Raw genomic sequence first — 19,775 nt, forward strand, 5'->3', positions numbered from 1 at the left:
GATGAGCTGTACATCACTGTCAAGACACAAGGAGTTTTCCTCCTACAGGAGAATGGCGCCTCCTGACGCAGTAGCCATGGTGGCACCAATCCTAGGCCACTCTTATTTACGTGTCCTCTTCACCAAAAGGCTCATTGCATATATGGGGTGAGGGTGGGGCATCCCATCCTAAGCAGTGACAGAGTTCTGAAAGGGTCTGGGAGGGAAGACTTCCCTCATGAAGAGGACACCAATTGTATCTATCAGTTGCCTGTGGCATTTGCTAAGGAGAAACAGGACAATCTGGCCTTGAGGTGAACAAGGAGTCGGGTAGAGAGAGAGGCTTCTCCTGGGGTTTCCTCTCCTCCATCCCCCACACCCCAGCAGACTGGACTGATTAGATTCTAACACCCTTCTTACTCATAGCCAGTTTATTATAATACCCTTGAGTCTATCTTGGTCTTTTTGGATGAACCCGGGAGACAGCATAGCCTTTCCCAATGCCTGAGGCCTGAGCTATCTAGGATTTCTCCAGGCAATTAAGCAACAAAGAACCCAAAGAAGGGCTGGACAATTAGTTCTAGGCCAGAAAGCCTGGTATGAACTGAGAACAAAGGCTCAGGCTCCTTTTCCTCTCAGCTCTCTTAGCTCCTCTGGGAAATCTGGGTTTTCTAATAGGGGCACAAGGTCTTCTCCTCTCAGATTGTTTTGGAACGATGTACTTAGGCTGGTTTGCAAAGGAGCTCTCAGCATTCTAGACTCCAATCTGGCTCTGCTATCATGGCTGTTTGAGGACTCATCGGGGCCTTCCCTGCCTCCTTCGAAGAGGACAGCTTCCACCCTCACTTGCTCTGAGACCAAAACCATGTACCTGGGTCAACTCCTTTCCTAGCTGAGCTCCCATCAAATATTCCAGATAGTTTTCACAAGGGCACCTGCCCCATTAGTCAGCCTGATTGTCCTGTCTCTTTTGATAAGGGAGCAGCGGAAAGAAGCACTTGGGAGCCGTGCTTAAAATGAGGTCTCAATCAGACAGTCACCAGATCTCGTTTAGTATGCTGCAGGCCATCAGCTGCAGGGGTGTTCCTTCTGCATGCCTGTGTGTTCAGGACCTCTCCTAAGGTATCAGCTGATGGGAAGTGCTGCTCTGAAAGGTGACAGGATGGCTTGTCCTCTAATGCCATAGGCCTTCAGGACCCTCATGCTTCTTTTTTCCTTAAATGGCAGCTCATCCTAAATTGTCTTCAGACATTCATTCCGGCCTATATCTCTTCCAGGTTGCTCCAGTCCAAGGGATCAAGTAGGGTTCCTTTTTCCATCTGCACTCTTCTGTCTCATTTTTTCTCAGGCTCATTCCTGCACAGAGGGTCTTTCTGGGAACTGGGAGCTACCAGTATCCCCCCAGGGGAGGTGGGACATGCAGAATGTCTATTCATAAAGGTATCATAACAACAAACTAGGCTCCCTAAACCTTACAGAACTGCTCTTTTCAAGGTTAGATTTGGAAGAATGATGGAGACCATACATATATTTTGAAGAATAAATTTGAGTAATCAAATAGGCCTTTGGTCATGCAATATGTCAGCTCCTGGTTAGTGTATACCAGAAATCTCCAAGAAGGGTTACAATGTGCAGTGGTGGCCTAAGGCCTTTCCTTGGAGGATATTGTGGGATTGGTGTTCCATGAGTGCTCTGGAGAATGCACTACCCTAGAAGGCTTTCATTCCTTCAGCAGGTGTTTACTAGAAAAAACAGTGGTCAGAGCATGGGTTTTCAGATAACGCTAACCTGTGTATTGTAAGCTCTGCCTTGCCAAAGTCTAGATGTATGTATTTTGAGGCAGCAAGCATAGGGAATATCTCAGTAACTTTGGACTCCACTTAGTTTAGGATATATGGATATACCTAAGATCCCCAGTTTACATGTGCTATAATTATTCTCTCACACACACATACATACACACACATAGATACACACACATGCACACACACAATCTAAGACTCCTCCCTGCACCAAGGCCCACATATACCCAATTCTGAAAAATGTAGTGTTTCTGTGCCCCTAACAACCATCATAGGCTCCCCTTTTGTAAATACATTCTATTCAAATATATTCTCAGCAGCCATATCTTAGTATAGAAGGTAGGGACTTCATCTGGGGGCTACAATGGTTTGGGCTGTGTATACAGTAAGACAAACTGTTCTACAAGTGATATGTTCAGGAAAAATTCCTATTTATCATCTTACATCTATGCATAATGAGACATGAATATGATTAAAATCATATGCTTCGTGGGAAGGGACATGCAGAGTAGAAAAAGATAACTGTAATCTGTCCATCAAAGCAGAGAAGCACTCGAACTACAACCCTTAGTAATCAGCCTCTCCTTTCTATGAGGGGAAGCCCCAAATATTAGCTATGCCCTGATACTCTTTCACTCCTGTGGCCTGTTATCACTCTTGACAGTGTATCTGGCCTGTACTATCCATTTGCTTTGGAATTGTTTCTCTGCTCCTTCGTCATGTCTGTGTGCCTTTACTTCAGTCCTTTGATTAAAACACCAAGCACCTGGACACATTAGATTAAGACACCAACTGCCAGTAAAAATTTCACTTCTCGAATTTCTGCAAGTTGGACATTGATGTCACCAATCTCAAAAATAATAAGAGAGACCACATGAACTAAGGCTGAGGAAAGTACACAGCATGTTTGGCAGACCTTGAACACCAGTTAATACCTGCCATGGTCACCAAAGCCATCCTGATTAGGTGGGGTTGAGAATGAGCCCAATAGTTGCACAGAAATCACTCTAGTCAGGGCAGCATGGTCAATACCAACATACACAAGATGACAATCAGGGGAGTGAAGATCTCTTAAAGGACCCAGCACTTGGGATGTGCCTCACAGGACCAGTTTCGAATGATAGAGGAGGAGCAGGTAGAAGAAATATAAAGAACACTCTGTGAGAAAAAGTCACTCAGGGATGGCTGGAGGGTATGTAAAGTGGACAACAGAATGGAGGGAATGACTGGCAAGCTCAATAGCCATTCAGAGTGAGTATGGACATGGGGTGGGTGGACCTGAAACAGCAGCTGGCAGGCATGGCCTCTGATGGGCAAGAATGTGAAACTCAACAAGCCAAGGAGGAGCCATAGAACTATGGTTCATCTAAGGACCTCAAGGAAGGGGAGCTGACAGTCTGTCTCTTACAGAAGTCCTCCAAGGAAGACTATCTGGTGGCAAGATGGGGTCTGAAGCAAGAGGCAGAAACACTGGGCAGAGGTGAAGAATTCAAGAGTTCCAGGTGGACATGGGGCACATAAGAAGTGATCAAAACATAAGAGAAATACTCAGGCAGCCTCGCTATGGCTTTGAGACAACCTTCCTAAACAACGACATGACTACATAGTCCATGCATCTGTTGTGGGAATGGACATCTTCTACCCAGACACAACTTCTAGAATGATGTGGCCTTGATAATGGGCCTCCTCTCATTCATGAAAACACTTGAGCGAGAATTACTGCATTTTACACAGGTTCTGAATGATATCCTCAAGGAAGCCTAGGGTTCCTGACATGCACACATGTGCTTCTTGGCTGACAGGCCTCTACCTCCACTTGCTGTCCACTTTCAAGTTCAGTCTTAATGTGACACTCGGCTAATAGGAGTTTTTGTTCCTCCTCTAGATAATGCAGATTTTCAAAGTCATTCAGGAAGATGAAGTGCCGGACAATGTTGGAAGCAAGCACGAGATGGCAGGGGCAGTCACTGGGTCTGGAAGTAAGGTTCCCGTAGCTTGAGAATGAGATGGAACAAAAATAGGGCAAAAAACTGTGCTCTCGTATTGGCCTCAGGCAGGAAGTGTGATAGAATACTGACCAAATGTGATCTGCCAGCTCATTCCGGGCACAGGAATAATGTCCCTATCCTGCAGAAGCCTCTCCGGGCACAGGAATAATGTCCCTATCCTGCAGAAGCCTCTCAGTGACGCACGGGCAGATGGAATGAGGGTATCATTATGGGAGAAATGGGCTGAGGATTAGGAATGCTGGCACAAATTCCCAGCGTCATTCTTTTACCTTTTTGAAAGCCCCAGTCCTTTGATATTCACACAGCATCATGTCGAAGAAGATAGGAATGGTGGCTTTCCTGAGCTCAGCCTCCGGGATAAGGGTCATCTCTAATATAGGTCCCACCATACCCGGGATGAAGCAGATTTTGTTCTGGCCTGCAAAAGAAGAGGGACAGGGGCACATGAAACAGTCCTGTGATGGGCCTGCTTCTGAAAGTTAAAAGGAGGAGAGAAGTCAAGATGGTTGTTAACTTTTTTATAGTTGTTTGCCAGGAACCAAGCAGCTTTGAGCATCACGTATTGGTTAGCTTGTTGAGGGACGAATATGTATCGTCCCAAGCAAGCCCTGATTATGAAGGCTGATAGTGATGGTGTGTGTTAAGCGCTTCAGTGTTTGTGAAGGTTTCCACCTGCATTGCGCTTCTGCAGGACACAGCCCTGATTGAAGGAGAAATGATGGTGGCGGGTGTGTGGGCATGTTTAGAATTAAATCTGCACCGCAAGCCACACTCCCAGGGTCTGGATAAAATGTTTCTAACAATGGCTTTCTGAAACAAGAAAAGCAAATCTCTTTGCTAAGGAGCTGTAGAATAGCTTGGTTAGCCGTAGTGGGATTTAGTGCCGCGTTTTAAGGCAGATGGAGCTCAGCTCCTGATGTCTCTGCCTCATTACAGGGCATTCCTTTCTGTTGGCGGGTCAGCCGTACTAGCTTGGTTCCAGTGCCACGCGCTTGCCATGCTTCTGTTACTCCTAAGCCAGACTTGAGGATGCTTCCCGGCCTGCTTCATCGCTTGAGCCCTCCTCCCCATGCAGCTCCCATCTTAGCTCAGACAAGAAGCCGGGTGCCCTCCTGCATCTCACCCGCTACCCAGATAACCAGGTACCTACTCTGTTCCACCCCTACCCCCACCTTTCACCCAACTTTGAAGTGTCTTTGCTCATAGACTCGTTTGCTTGACCCCTGCTGAGCTGCACAAAGGCAGAAGCCTGTATCTGTACTCATTGTTTTGGTAACACTGAGTGAAATCTAGATTAGAAACCGAGGCAGTGTCTGATCGATGAGGAAAGCACTTTACCTGGTCCTCTCAGTCACCAGTTATTTGACATGGTCATGTGTCTCACAAAAGGCTGAACAAACCCAGCTCTTGAGAAGACATGTGAAACTATGTCTTTGTGCACTTGTCACAGGACCAGGCAAAATCAGCCTCCCTCCCCCATAGCAAGAACGAAGCATCCAAGAGCACCCGATTCTGGAGCCAGACTGCCTGAAGTTGTAATGGAAACTTACCAAATAGATGTGCAGTGGTGAACAAGCATGTCTCACCTCTGGGGGGGCTCAACATCCTCCCCGACAACTTAAGGTAACAATAGCCTTTGTGCTAGGGTGCCATTTTTAAGAAGAAATGAATTGTGGGCTGGGAAGATGACCCAGTGGGCTAACAGATTTACTGCTGAAGCACGAGAACCTGAGTGTGAATCCACAGAACCCATGAACATGTAGCACAAGTGTATGTGATCTCAGGGATCCTATGGGGAGATGGGAGGACAAAACAGGAGAATCCTGGAAGGTGGCAGAGCAGTTAGCTTGGCATAAGCAATGGGAAAAATGACAAAGAGATCAGTGCCAAGCAAGGTCGACAGCACCAACATTCAAAGTAGTTCCCAGGCCTCCATGTGTGTGCACACATTTATTCTCTCTCTCTCTCTCTCTCTCTCTCTCTCTCTCTCTCTCTCTCTCTCTCCATCCCTTTCTTTCTACCTTGCTCTCTCCCTCCTTCCCTCTCTCTTTTTCTCTCTCATAAAAGAGCCATTCTTTAGTGAGCTGCCAGGTCACCGAATGGCACATGACATATGTCACAGAGCATTAACTATGGCCAACATGATGTTTTCTTGAAACTGATCACAGAAAGCAGCCTGTTGAGCAGAGTATGTGCCCCAGAGCATGGGCATCAGATGTCACAGAGGCAGAGAAGAGAGAACAGCACCTTGGAATTGCAGAGTCCCCGTGGAGTTAGGACCCAATCCCAGCACTGCCACCCTTGAAGCTGACACCATGATTATGCCATCAGTAGTGGGCCCCTCTGTTCCCTTGAGCTCTACAGCCCAGGAGCCTGTTTGGTTTCCTCCACTGTTAGGCTGAATATGGGGTAGAGGGCTCCCAGAGTCACAGAAACTCAAGTAACACAGTGTGCAGCCAGGCATGGCTCCTTTCAATTAAAGCAGAAAGAGAAGCTGAGAGGAAAGGTTATCATGAGGCTTAATATTGGAGGCTTTTCCCCCAAACCCAGGGCAAAGAAGCATCAACCGAGGTAAACTTGCAGTTAGGAGAGGTAGATCAGGAAGTCAGGCAGAGTTGAGCAGCATAGTAACGCCTTCCTGAGCGGTCCATCACACAAGGCATTTGGATTAGACATGAACCTCAGTTCCTCATTTTGACCTAAACAGACAAAAGGAACTTGCTTTTACACAGTTCTCCTGCTCTCTAGGACTTGCTCATGAAGGTTTCTGACTTTGTCCTTCAAGATCGTTTTCAAACAACAGGAGGGTTTTTAAATTCAAAATTGAGTGCAGTAATAGGCAGAAGGTAAATTAGAACTGTCAGATAAGCCATCTCCATGAACTCGGATGTTGCTTATGCAACAAAGGCCTGTAGACGACCAGCGGGTACCAGCGAGATAGGGATATATTTAAAACGTTTTAATATAAAGGACAGGCATGCTGTGGACTGGGGGTTTTTAGATACTTTTGACCTGTTTTCTCTGTAGTCTGTTGAGATATTTTGGAGACTAGAGAAGGAAGAGAAAGAGAGACGCTGATCTGCTGATCTTTAAATACACTGTGATTGGATTGACGTGCTTACACTGCTCCCAAAATAAAGTTTTATTCCTTATTCAAAAAAATTGGAATTTTTGTTTAAATAACCAAATAAGTGTACAGATATGTATATCTTTATATACATAGGCACACAAACTTACAGAGAGAACACATTTGTAGCTAATTGAATAGAAACTCATTCTGGAAAAAAAAAGAATTCTCATTCAAGAAACACACCTGCTGCTTGCTGTATGGGGGAGGGGGCAGGAAACAAGGATAGGTATTGGTTTGAGGGTTCTTTTTATATAATAGATGCTGGATATCACTGAGTAGAGACAGCAATTAGAAAAGGTGTTTAAAATGTCAGCCGGCTAGTTAACAACAGTTAAGAGTGCCAGGAGGGTTCTGTTGGCAATGAGTTCAGGAAAAGCCTAGGTGTGTGGATACGAAGGGGCCCTGTGTGTTCCTACCTGCGTTGCTCATCTGCCCCAGGGCACTGTTCATCACTCCCTCAATTGAACACCAAGGATCTGAGGTAACTAAAAGAATGAGCAAAAAAAGGAAGATAGGAAATCTGTGGGGATGTCTGGGAAGGAAGCTGGATAAGTTGCTGATCCCACGAGGTTGCTGCAGGACAGAAGTGGGTGGGACAATATGGTTCACTACATGCTGTCACAGCCCCCGACCTGTGCAGCAACAACAAGGTCATGTTATGACTTTGTGGATGTCAGAGTCTGCTAGACCTCCTAGGGACTTACCATCAAAGAAAGCATCACTCTGTTTAAAGGGAGAAGCGTGAGCATAGCTAGCTACCCTTCCAACTCCGGCTTGGAAAAGCATCCTGCAGCATTGGAAGATGCCTGGCCCTGCTTCCCTCAGGCCTATGGAGTCTCTGAGGCTCACGCCCTTGGTCAGGTCTCAGCACTCTACTCCGTGGCTTTGTGGTACTGAACACAACACTCAGTCTCCCTGGACCTGCAGAATCCCATTGTATGCGATAGAAGATGGAAAGGGTGAATAGAAACATGGAGATACGGGGCTTTTCAGTGTCTGGTGCCTGTGGGAACTCAGCAGCACCGATGTTAACTAAAGATGGTGTGTGGAGAGGGCTCAGCACTAGACTGGATTCTAGAAAGAGGAGAAGGAAAAACTAACACTCCACTATGTGAATAGCCCCGAGCCTTTTCATGGAAACTTACAGAAAACATATAGACTGCTTGGCTTTTTGTTTTAAACTTCAGTTCACTTTTATTGCAAAGAATTAACCAGGGAGAGGACTGGGGTGAATTTTTCTCCACTGCTGTCACGTTCACAATCCTCCATACTGTTGTTAAGCCCACTGAATGCTGTCTCGTCCACCCTCAGAGATGAGTGCATGGCATCACAATCTACAGGCTATTTGACTGGAGGCCCTGTCATGCCCTATCTTCTGCCTCTCAGTGGACCCTGCCTCTTCTCCCTTGGTCTTTCACACGTAGTATCGGCCTCACGCCCTACTCTGAGCCTCATCCCACATATGCCCCTGAGAGCAAACTCTTAGGCACTCTTTATAGCCCTAAGGTCAGATCTAGACGCTGTGAGCCATGTGTCTTTTGAATACTTGAGGTACGGCTATCTGGAGGTAAATGTTCTCTAAGCATACAAAAGTCTGCACAAGAATAGATTTTTTTTTTAATCTTAAGAATGTTTTATGCTGATTATCTATTAAAGTCATAAGACTCTGGAACTCGAAGTTAAACAGAGACCATTCCTAGTTTGCACGAGATTAAGTTTAGGATATTCAGCTTTACACTGGTACAAATAAAAAAAATGTATTTTATAAAAATTATCTTGAATTTTATTTTTATTTATTTATAAATATTTATTTATAAAAATAAATTTATTTATGCCGTTTCAGTGCTAGAATCAAGCCTAGGCCTTGCAGATCTTCGGCAAGCATTCTAGCACTGAGCTCCAGTCTCAGCTCCGTAGTTTGAATTCTGAATTTGGATCCTTTTTTCAGCACTCCAGTCCTCTCTCTTGATATCAGACTGATGCAGAGAGCTGCATCTCCCGGCAGCCTCACTTCTGTGAGAAAAAGCAGCCAACACTCCAGTGTGTGGGGCTATTAAGCTGGGTGAGGGGGAGTGTAAATGTATTTTCCACTTACAATGTTTTCAACGTATGATGAGTTCATTGGTATAATGCACATCTGTGTAGTTAAAGCTAATTAATTGCTGTTTTAATTCTCTCCCTTTCTTTGTCTTTTAGAATAGAGTCTCCTATAGCCCATACTGGCCATGAGCTCCCTATGTAGTTGAAGATTAAATTGAATTCTCAATCCTCCTGTCTCCACCTCCCAAGTACTGGCATTATACAAAGTACCAGCATGCCCAGGCCTTTTAAACAATCTGTTAATGTAGATACTACAGCGTTTAAAACAAGATACATGGCCCACATTCTATTTCAATAGAACAGGTTTATAGAAGGAAGAGGTTTTGGCTCTTTCTTGTTGGGTGTACCATGGCTCACCCATTCTGCAGGGTCCTCATAGGCTCTCTGTGTGCCTCAAGTTTCTATCCTACAGCTATTCGCCTTTACAGACATTAATGAAAGAGTTGCAATCAAGCAACCAATGGTAAACTTCTCGGTGGCATAGGTGAGTCGATGAGACCAGGCTTCTGTTGCTGGCCTGTTTTCAGTTGTAACCTCAGTCATATGACCTTTAAAAGGAGCTTTTAACTAGATTCCTGCTATTGATGTCGTAAGTCACCACCAACTGATAACTTCAAACACATTAATTATCTCATCCTCCCGCAGATCAGAAGTCTAAAATGGCTTTCGCTGGACTAAAAGACCAATGTATGAACACATACGAATGAGCTCAGAAGTCCAAGGAAGACTCTGTTTCCCTCCCCCCTTCAAGCCCTTACAGCCTCCTTCCATTCCTTGGTTAACAGCCTCCCATCTTCATCTTTATAGTGGCCATGGATCTTCCTCAAATATCTCTGGTTCTCATTCTCTTGCCTCTCTCTTCACGTATGAGGACCTTGTGATTGTATTGGACCCATCTGGATAGCCCGAGGTACCCACACCACAAGAATCCTTAATTTGCACATATGTGTATCCTTTGCCATTTAAGGTATCATGGTCACAGCTTCTGTTTTTCTGCCCACAACAGTGCTCAATATTTTCTATTACGTGTATAGATGTATGGATAGATGTGTTCTCTAACCTCATTCCATATTTCTACTGGGGAGCCTATCATCCCAGCCAATCTAAGAAGTGTGTTTGCTGGGGCTGCTTTCCTGGAACACTCGCCTTGCTGGATCTTTGCTTCAATCCTGATGTGGACCACTCACTCTCTGACGTGTTTTAAGAGCCATTTCTTGGGCTGGAGAGATGGCTCAGTGGTTAAGAGCACTAACTGATCTTCCATAGATCCTGAGTTCAATTCCCAGCAACACATGGTGGCTCACAACCATCTGTAATGGATCCTCTGTTGCCTTCTTCTGGTGTGTCTGAAGACACATACAGGACACTCATATACAGAAAATAAATAAGTAAAAAAAGAGACATTTCTTCTATGGTTTCTGCACTATATAATTTCACTTTAAACAGCAATATTCCAAATATCCCCACCTAGATAGTGGTTTTTCCTTATAAGGTATGAACTGTGCCTTGTTCCCCTTCAAACTTCCCATTATTTTCTGGAGCTTAGCATAATGCTTGGCTTCTCAGGAGATGTATAAAAAGAAGCAGCCTGGTTGTTCTCATGGGCTCGCCGGGAGTGGTTATCCCACATATGTGGCCAAGATGCCACTGTCTTCCTTTCCCATGATGGCTGTTTACACAAGATCTGGACATTAAACGAAGGAAACATGGAAAGGTTAAATACAGAGTCATTTTATAACGCAAGCATTACAGCATGCCAAACAGAAAGACAATGTTAGAATGCTGTACCATTGGCGTTGGTCCAGGACTCCAAAACACAAATTGCAGGAGCCCTTAAATGGCTGGCCTCCTAACAATAAGTAGTCTTCCTCACCAAAAACTCCCACCCTATTCCTCCTCTCCAAGACCAGCATAGATTCGAGCATGAACACGCATAAGCCTAGACTTTTCCCAGAAGAATGAATGTTAAATAACCTTCGAGCCTGAGATGAGCCTTACAATTAGTTCTCTATAATCACATGGATGCTGCAGATTTTCCTAATGAGAAGAAGATACTGATGCTGAGTCTCATGATTGCTGCTGGCATTAAAGCACAATTTCAAATACTAACATGCATGATGATTTACTCATGATCTGTAGTCTCTGGAAAACATAGTTAGTTGGCTATTTCACATCATTTGAAATTGTAACTCTTTGGGAAAAAATTATTCATAAGAACATCAGACTTGGGATCTAAAGACAAATTCTTCTAACTGCTGCTCAGGGAACCGTTTGTTGTTTACCCCAGGTGTGTCTTTCTGCTTCTCCTGACCTGTCGTAGCTACATGACCTATAAAACCAGAGAGCCAAATTAGTTGATTTATTAGTTAGAGGTGTTACGGAAATCTGCCTACCAAGGCTAACCCAAAGCTCTCATATTTCTCCTTAAGAAAACCTCAGAAGATGGTCAGCTTGGAGTTGTGAATCAGAGAAGATGGAGCTTAGAATCCTCTCCATTCCTGGTGCTGTCTCCAAGGCATCAAGACAGTTACTGTCTCTCCACTCATCATGCCATCTTCCAGAAAGAAAGAAGGGCAGGATAATGATGTGCTAGGCTTTTGAGCCCACTCTATAGCCCCTCCCCTTTCCTCCATTGCTCCTCTCTTTGAAGAAATACTTAGCTGAAGACACACAAGTATCTCTCTGCTGATATTTTCATGGGGTGAATGTGGGTCACATGACCGCCATCTACTCCAAGACATTGTTAGCTGAGCAAATTGCAATCCTAAAAAAAAAAGAGAGAGAGAGAGAGAAAAGAAAAAAGAAAAGAAGTAAAGGAAAAGAAAGGAAAGAAAACAAAACAAAAACGTTATTATCAGCAGCCACTCAGCTGGGAAGAAAAGGAGGAGAGCTACCATATGAGCAATCAGCGAAGGCTGCTCCGGAGAGCTCGGCTATTCAGTGAGCTGCCCTTTAAAGCCCATCATTAGCTGTGTAGTGGTCTCAGTACACTGGTCCCTAATGAACTCGGAGCTTGGGCCTGGTGTGGATTATCAAGCTAATCTCATTAGTGTGTTAACACCAGAATCCCACAGAGCAACAGGGTAGGATGTCAATGAGGCAGCCACTCATCCTCCCTGCCTCAGATTTCAGATCCTAATCCTGAATGAGACAAGGAAGAAGGCAGCCATGTCACTAATGAACAGAAGCCTGGTGTGTGTGTGTGTGTGTGTGTGTGTGTGTGTGTGTGTGCGCGCGCGCTCGGAAAACTCCTTCAAACTGATGTACTTTCTTCTTCCCCACAAGCCTGGCCAAGAGGCAAAGCCTGGTTCTTTTGTCAAAACTTCTTTTGATTTTTGTTTCCAGCAGTAGACATCATGTCTGAACAAGGAGCCACCTAAGGAAGGCGAATGCAATGGCATTCTCTGGGACAAGAGCTTTAGCAGGGTGCTATGGGAATACAGCATACAGATGACAATGCCAGAGGCCACATCTAGCCTAGGGTGGCTTGGACCTCTCTTCTTACAATTGTTCCTCAGAAACTCCTTGCTATCTCAGCAAACAGCATCCCCAAGGGCAATCGCAATCAATGGCTCTTTTCTTGCAGCCTCCAGATGATAGGTCTTTTAATTGTGCTAATTCATTCTGCAGGCATTTGAGCAGCAGAGACTCCTGATGTGTCTGAGCAAGCACTCCTGCCAACATGTTTGCTTGGTTTCCACCTCTAACCCACTAAATGGCAGAGTGTGAGCTCTTTCTCTTCTCTGAGCTTCGTTTTCCTCACGGTTAAAATAAGGGTTGGATCATAAAATCCCTTTTCCAGTTATCCTTGGGGGTCTGTTTGGGACATCAGAAAGCCATTTATAGTGGGCTTTCTGCCCCATGATCACCTTAATTATAATATTTTTACCTTTATCCCATTTACTTATTGAGCGTGAATTCTTCTTTTTATTGGCCCTCAGCTAAAAATAAATGCTTGAAAAATGCCGGACAATATGATCTCTAAAGGGCCCTTCCAGCTCTGATGTTCTGTGATTCGAAGCAGGTGGAATATTTGGTAACAGCTTTTCATTCATCAGCGTAATTGGGAGTACAAGACTCCCTGCCAAAACATAATCTATATCTAAATAAAATCTTCTGTGGGCAAAACAACGTAGTGAAAGATGTTCAGAGGAGAGCAGGCCGTGTGGAACCACTTGGGACAAGCAAAGCAAAGCTCCTTGTTCTGTGATTCTGGCAGAGCTGGGGAGGGGGGGGGTTGGGGGAAGGGGATGGTGGAGCTGGGAACAGAGGCCCATCACAGCTCCAGCTAGTCTCTGTTGGTAGAAATAAAGTATGCAAGCCAGAAAGCCATTCTTTCTCTGAGAACATGGAATATTTTGAAAACATTCAATTAATCATCATTGATATTCATACACTGGAAAATGTCTTGAAGGATCGAATTTTTTGGTTTCTTTTGAAAACCTCAGAAGATGTGGTAGGCTTATATTCCAGCCAGATCCCAAGCAGCCAGAGAGCTGCAGCCAGCAGCTGGAGATTATCTGCAGCACTTTGCTCTCACACATGTCTGCACTTAGATTATGTCTTTATTGCAAAATGATAATGTTAGGATTTGAGCACACAATGTCCCCCACAGGCTCCAGGGTTCAAGGTTTAGTTTATAGCTGGTGTCAACTATTTTTCTGGAGGAAATGGAGGCTTCAAGAGGCAGGGTCTGGCTGGGAGAAGTAGGTCTGTAGCTGTGTGTCATTGTATGGCGGGGTGGGGGGACTATATTTTAACTTTTTTTTTCTCCATCAAGTGGTGAACCTCGTGTTGTTTCATCTCACCACAGTTCCAAAGAGCCAAGCTCACCACAGAGCCAAGGCTGGTGGACTGAGGCCTCTGAAACCATGAGCCAAGTGGAGGAATTTTCCAAGCTGTTCTCTTGGCTGTTTTGGTCATAGCTACAAAAAGCCAACTAACACAAATGGCAAGTGAAACCTATTTCTTATTTCTGATAGCTCTCTTTTTTTTTAATCCAAAGTAGCCTGACAAAACACACAATATGCCTGAGGTGACATGTCACAATACCTGAAGAGGTTATAATAGTTACAGCTGAGGAGAGTATCACCGGCATCTTAGGGAAATGAGCCCAGAGAGATGACTCAGTTCCCCAGGGTGGCCCTAGGGAAATACCTAGGAAATCCAAAGGCTAGCCTATTCCAAATGTTGGCGGTACCCACACTGTTAAATATCTATGGGTTTACAGCTCTCCCTACTTTACTGTTATTGTTTGGAGCCCATTTGGGGGGCTTTAGTAGTATACACTGGACTGAGCTTTGATGGCAAAGGTATACAGTACACCACAACACAATTAGGTTCCATCTTGTTGGGCCAGAGCAGGAATTGGAGTAACAATTACCACATGCATGCCACATCCACCACAGTCTTCACTCTTATGACCTCCACAGGCACCTTGGGAGAAGGTGTTATTTCTTTTACTTAGGACAACGGATGTTAAATTCTCTTTGCTTGGGGCTTGTTTGCACATGATCAAGCAAGGCTCCAGGCAGAACTGTGACAGTCTGTTTGGGCATAGGTCCTTTACTCTGCTTTCGATTTTGTGAGCCAACTTGTCACACACACACACACACACACACCACCACCACCACCACCACCACCACCATCATCATTATCATCATCGTCAAGTATATGGTCTTAACTGGAGTCACATGTCACCAATGACCACAGAAATCATACTGGGTAATCTACACATTGTACTGTACATTCTTCTACCAGAGGAGAGACTTTACTGTAAAAGTTATCCAGAAAACCTGACAGAGAACATCAGATATGAAAGATTCTGGGGAAGTAGGAAGTAGGATGTGAAGCCTGGGACGTTAAACCCAAGAGAGGCCAAACCCCCCTTATAAATGCCCCCACTGAAGCCTAGGGCAGGGCAATTGTACACCAGAGAGTCAAGGAAAAACCCAAATGTCAGAGATGGAAGTCCTTACTCTTCTCGGACATCAGTTCACCCACTCATCCATCTTTCACCCCAAATTTGGTCCATAAGCAAGATTACTGGCTTCTGACTTCCTGGAATGAAAAATATACCCTGAGACATCCAGTTCTCTGAGCTCAGACAAATAACTCCCCTTTTGAGTTTGCTGATCAGTAAGAGAAAGCAGAGGTGATCCTAACATGTTATATGAAGTTTCAATAGTATCTCTTTAGTCAGACCTCACACAGAATGGTCAATAAAGGCCCCTCTGCTTCCACCCTGCCCTTCACCAATAACCACAAGCCATCCCTGTAGCTCAGTGTAACAGGGGCAGCTTCTGGACTCATTTCCTGGAGAATTTATTCTCCCATTCTGTGAGGTTCACATCACCCAAGAAGCAGGATGTAGACTAGCTACCACCAATCAGCAGCAAGAATCCCTAAGAGGCATGACAACGGTTCTCACACCATCCTTCTCTCTCTTATAAACTCCTGTTTGACTTCATAGGCCTTTGGGGCATCACACAGGAGCAGATTCACATATGTTGGGAAGGGCAGGGTCAAGGTTGGTCTTCAGGAAAGCACTGGACACATGAAGATGCATCTTTCAGGGCATGGGTGCCTACTCACCAAGCTTGTACCACATATCACGGATGGAGAAGCCTATGAGTCGTCTCATGTCCCCGTACCTGTAAGGAGCACAAATGCCAGCTTTTAACCCTATTCCAGAGTGTTTCATGAAGCTCCCCGCTCTCAGACAATCCAAGAATGCAACCTACTTATTCAGGATTTTGTTGTACTTAGCGTGTGTGAACTGTTCCAGCTGCAGAGAGTCCTGAGTGATAAAAGCAACTGCCAGATGAAAATAGTTGTTCCACAGCTGTAAAAGAAAAAAAGAGAGAGAGAGACAGAGAGAGAGAGAGAGAGGAGAGCAGTCATGGAGAGGGTCTGAAAGAGGGGAGGCATATTAAACGCCGGCTAACGTGAATAATTTATAAAGATGGCAGAAGACAGAGGCGAGACCAGTTTAATTGTGTGCTCTGCAATTTTCTAACTGGCACAGACTCCAAAATTAACATCCTGGCCAAAGCAAGGACAATGGATGGATTTCTCTAGGCCCTGGCAGTACCTCCCCCCTCTCTGACAATGGGATTGGTCAAGGAGAATTTTAGAGCTGGATGCTTGCACTTCTGTTGTTTTGCTTGGCAAAAGACAAATGACTCAGCCCAGCTATGATCTCTGTTGAGCCAGTCCTGCCCTTAAAGTATAGGTGTGTGAAAGATAAAGCTACTCAGGAAGTCAGAGCTTCACAGGGTTACCTCCCTGATCCACCTGACACCTCGCCAGGAGCCAGCCCACAATCCATTCTGTCTTAAAGCACTTTGCGATTGCCTTCCCCTCTGTTCAAAGACCTTAAAGCCTGGTTCTGGGACCATCAGCAGCATCCCTTGGAAATGTGCTAGAAGTACCAATTCCCTGGCCTGTCCGGATATATAGAATCACACTTTCTGGGCTGGGACATGAGACCTAGAGACATGTGTACCCAAAACCGCTCAGAGTGATGGCGCAAGGCTAGAACATCCTGACTACCAGTTTGTTTGTTCTCAGCTGCTGTAAGCTTTGCAGGTATATGATCTGCTGCTGACTATGAAAGACAGCGGTGGAATCCATTTCCCAGCTGTGGTGATACAGAACAGAGCAATCCTTCAGCATGTACATACGGAAAGTACTCAGAAGGAGAACATGGTGTTAACAGTGATATGGGCCACAGACCAGAAAGATGAGGTTCACAGTGACTGTGAACCTCAGCAAACTCATCTGCAAAGTTGGGGAGACCTGGTACTCCCTAAAGAGGGCTGCAGTAAAGGAAACATGAGACAATGTGCTCACAAGGGCTCGAACCACGGTAGGAGCTTGAAAGTACCTGCTGGTCTCATTGCTTTCTTTTCAACATCCACATTGCTCCTTTTGTACCAAAGCAGTCTGGCAACTTGGATGCTCAAGGGAAAGTGTTTTAAGATGCCATAGGCCTGACTTGCAAAAGGACAGACCCAGCAGCAAGAAGGACCACCCTGCCATGGAGTCAGACAACTTCCACTCAAGCCGGGCCATCACAGGCTATAGCTACCACTGTCAATATCATAACTTTTTAGAGCCGAACCTTCCATAGGCCTAGAAGGCCCAGGGCGGGCTCTTTCTTCTCAGAGGAGAAGGGGAGGGAGAGGAGGAGAGGCTATTTGAGGGGATTGCTATGTAAAGTGAATAAGGTAACTAATTAATAATATAAAAGAAAGCATCTTCAACAACAAAGCCAGTCTGCTGTTTTCTGCTTTTCTCTTTATCCACCTATATTGTGGCTCTCCAAGAGCAACACAGATCTGCTTCTCTGTCTTTTATTGCTGCATAGTATTCTGATAGCAAGGTTACCTCAGCTTTACTCATTCATAAACATATTACAGACATTTAACCTATTTATAGTCATACAGCTTGGTGCCATTGCTCTTTTTCCGGCAGCAGCACTGTCATCCCTCCCTAGAACCGCTTTCTGCACAAGAACCTCTATCTAGGTTCTACATTCCTAGGGCTGGAACTGCAGAGCCACAGGACACAGACAGGTACAGCCATTTGCTGTTTGTTTGTTTGTTTTTAAATTGTGGATGCTGTCAGGATGCTTTCCAGGGTTACAATCTAATTACCATCTCCACTGTAAGGAGCATGCTATCCTACCTGTCTGAGTCTTGGTTCCTTCACCTGGAAAATGAGGATAATGGGCCCCAAAGGGTGTAGTTATAAGGACTAAATGAGGAAATCCTGCCCAGCAAACTCCCATGGACTCTTGCAATACAGGTTTAGACATCAATTCCTGCTGAAGCCTGACCCAGTACCGCACGCTAAAGTGGATCTGCTGGCATCCGTCCTCATTACACCCTGTCCCCAGCACTCATGACATATTTTAAACTAAGGAATTTACTCTCTATCTTCACTACTAAATGTAAAGGTCATAGAGGCAAAGACTTCATTTTCTTCATCACCTTGATCTCTATGATGTTTAGCTGCAAGTCTGACCTAGCTGTGTCACAGTAGCATTTGTGGAATGAGTTCAAAGTGAATGGCCGCACTTTATGTGTATTCTTATGAATTCCCTCCCCAACCCCCAAAAGCTGGAATGATGTCTAAGTGGTTAAGGGCATGGGAGGCTCTTGCAGAGGATCTCTGTTCACTTCCCAGCATCCATATGTCACACACAAATGGCTGTAACTCCAGCTTCAGGGGATCTGATGCCCTTTTCTGGAACCTATGGGTACAACACACACATACCTACATACACAGACACATACATATACATTATTTAAAAAATAATTTAAAAAATCACATCCTTCTGAGAAGGGAAAAATTTGTATTTCTATCCACATTTAGACATCAAAAACTTGAGGACCACAGAGAATGATGCTGCTTTGTCCTACTGGTAAATGTGGCACTGGGAGCCAATTTGATCTGTTGCTTTAAAAAGCGTTGAGTTGAATTACCACATCATCATGGTATAAATTCACAGGTTCCAATGGGAAGTTTAGATACATATATACCCCTGAGACAGTTAATGTATCCACCACCTAAACACTCATCAATTCTCTGTGGTAAAAGTCTCTCTTTTATTCACTTTAAGTTATACATTGTTGCAAGTGCCTAGGCCTTCTACTGTGGAGGACACCAGATACATTCCTTCTTCACGGCTATAGTTTTGTCAGTACTGAACAGCATCTCTCATCTGACCTCTCTGTAGACTCTCATAATCGTTATTCTACTTACTGATATTCAAAATTGGCTTTCAGAAATTCTACATACAAATGAACTCAAAAAGTGCATGTCTTTCTGCATCTGGCTTATTTCACTTAACATGATGCTCTCAGGGTCTATTTAAGCTAAGGCAAAAGATAGGATTTTATCTTCTATGGCTGAATATACTATTCACTGTGTATTCCACTGTATAGGACATTGCCTTTATGCATTGTCCTATTGGTGGACAAGTAGAATGATGGCATGCCCATCACAATGTGGCTCATGGCAGTGAACACAGGGATGTGTATGTCCCCTTGGCACTAATTTCCATTTGAGTCTATTCTCAGTGGTGGAATTGCACAACTCTGTGAGGTGAAGTAGCCTGGACCCTCAGCACAAGTCCGTGCCAAGGTGAATTCATAGATAGTTCTGGTCCATATGATCTTGCAAACAGCCAAGAACATCGAGTCCCAGCATCTAGAGGGTATCACTGATCTTAGCTTCTGGCAGAAATCAACATTTCTATAATGCCCAGGCCTTGACTTCTGTGGAGTGGAATCCATAGAGCTGCTGTCTTTTTGCCCTTTGAATCACAAAGCTACCAATCTGAGGAGAGGTTAGGGCTAATCTCCTTTCCCCTGCTCTTGCTCTGGACAGAGGGAGCCAGGATAGAGGCTGCTCCTGCTGGTATCACATGCATAATACATGAGCCCACAAGACTGAGACGAGGGTGTTCCAGGCAGGGTACAAAGAACAAATCCGTTCTCAAAGGGGGGAGGAAAAGATGAGGGAACAAAGAGAAGATTGAAAAATGACCCAGTTTGGGGGTACTTTTCACTAAATATCTGTGGAAGCCTCATTAGAAAAGAATGATTTGATTCTGTGTTCCTAGCTCTTTTCCATAGTTTACAGAATCCTGTGGGCGTGACAGCCTCAGGCTGTGTTGTGAAGATCAAAAAGCTGCTTCTCTGCTGGCTTGCCTGTCAAGAACTGACCTGAGTTCCTATCCCTGAT

At 44.8% G+C, this 19,775-nt stretch overlaps 1 protein-coding gene across 1 annotated transcript in view; it reads right to left on the reverse strand.

Annotated features, from left to right (window-relative positions):
- Dock2 (dedicator of cytokinesis 2) overlaps positions 1 to 19,775 on the reverse strand; it is a 414,603-nt gene that overhangs the window by 47,852 nt on the left and 346,976 nt on the right. Inside the window, exons 31-33 of the mRNA XM_028756478.1 lie at positions 15,764 to 15,864; positions 15,615 to 15,673; positions 4,060 to 4,208 (exon numbers count right to left, since the gene is read on the reverse strand). Coding sequence (XP_028612311.1) covers positions 4,060 to 4,208; positions 15,615 to 15,673; positions 15,764 to 15,864 — 309 coding nt within the window. The remainder of the gene's footprint in view (positions 1 to 4,059; positions 4,209 to 15,614; positions 15,674 to 15,763; positions 15,865 to 19,775) is intronic.

This window comes from Grammomys surdaster, unplaced genomic scaffold (genome assembly GCF_004785775.1).
Source record: "Grammomys surdaster isolate TR1022 unplaced genomic scaffold, NIH_TR_1.0 126121, whole genome shotgun sequence".
Classification (NCBI taxonomy): domain Eukaryota; kingdom Metazoa; phylum Chordata; class Mammalia; order Rodentia; family Muridae; genus Grammomys; species Grammomys surdaster.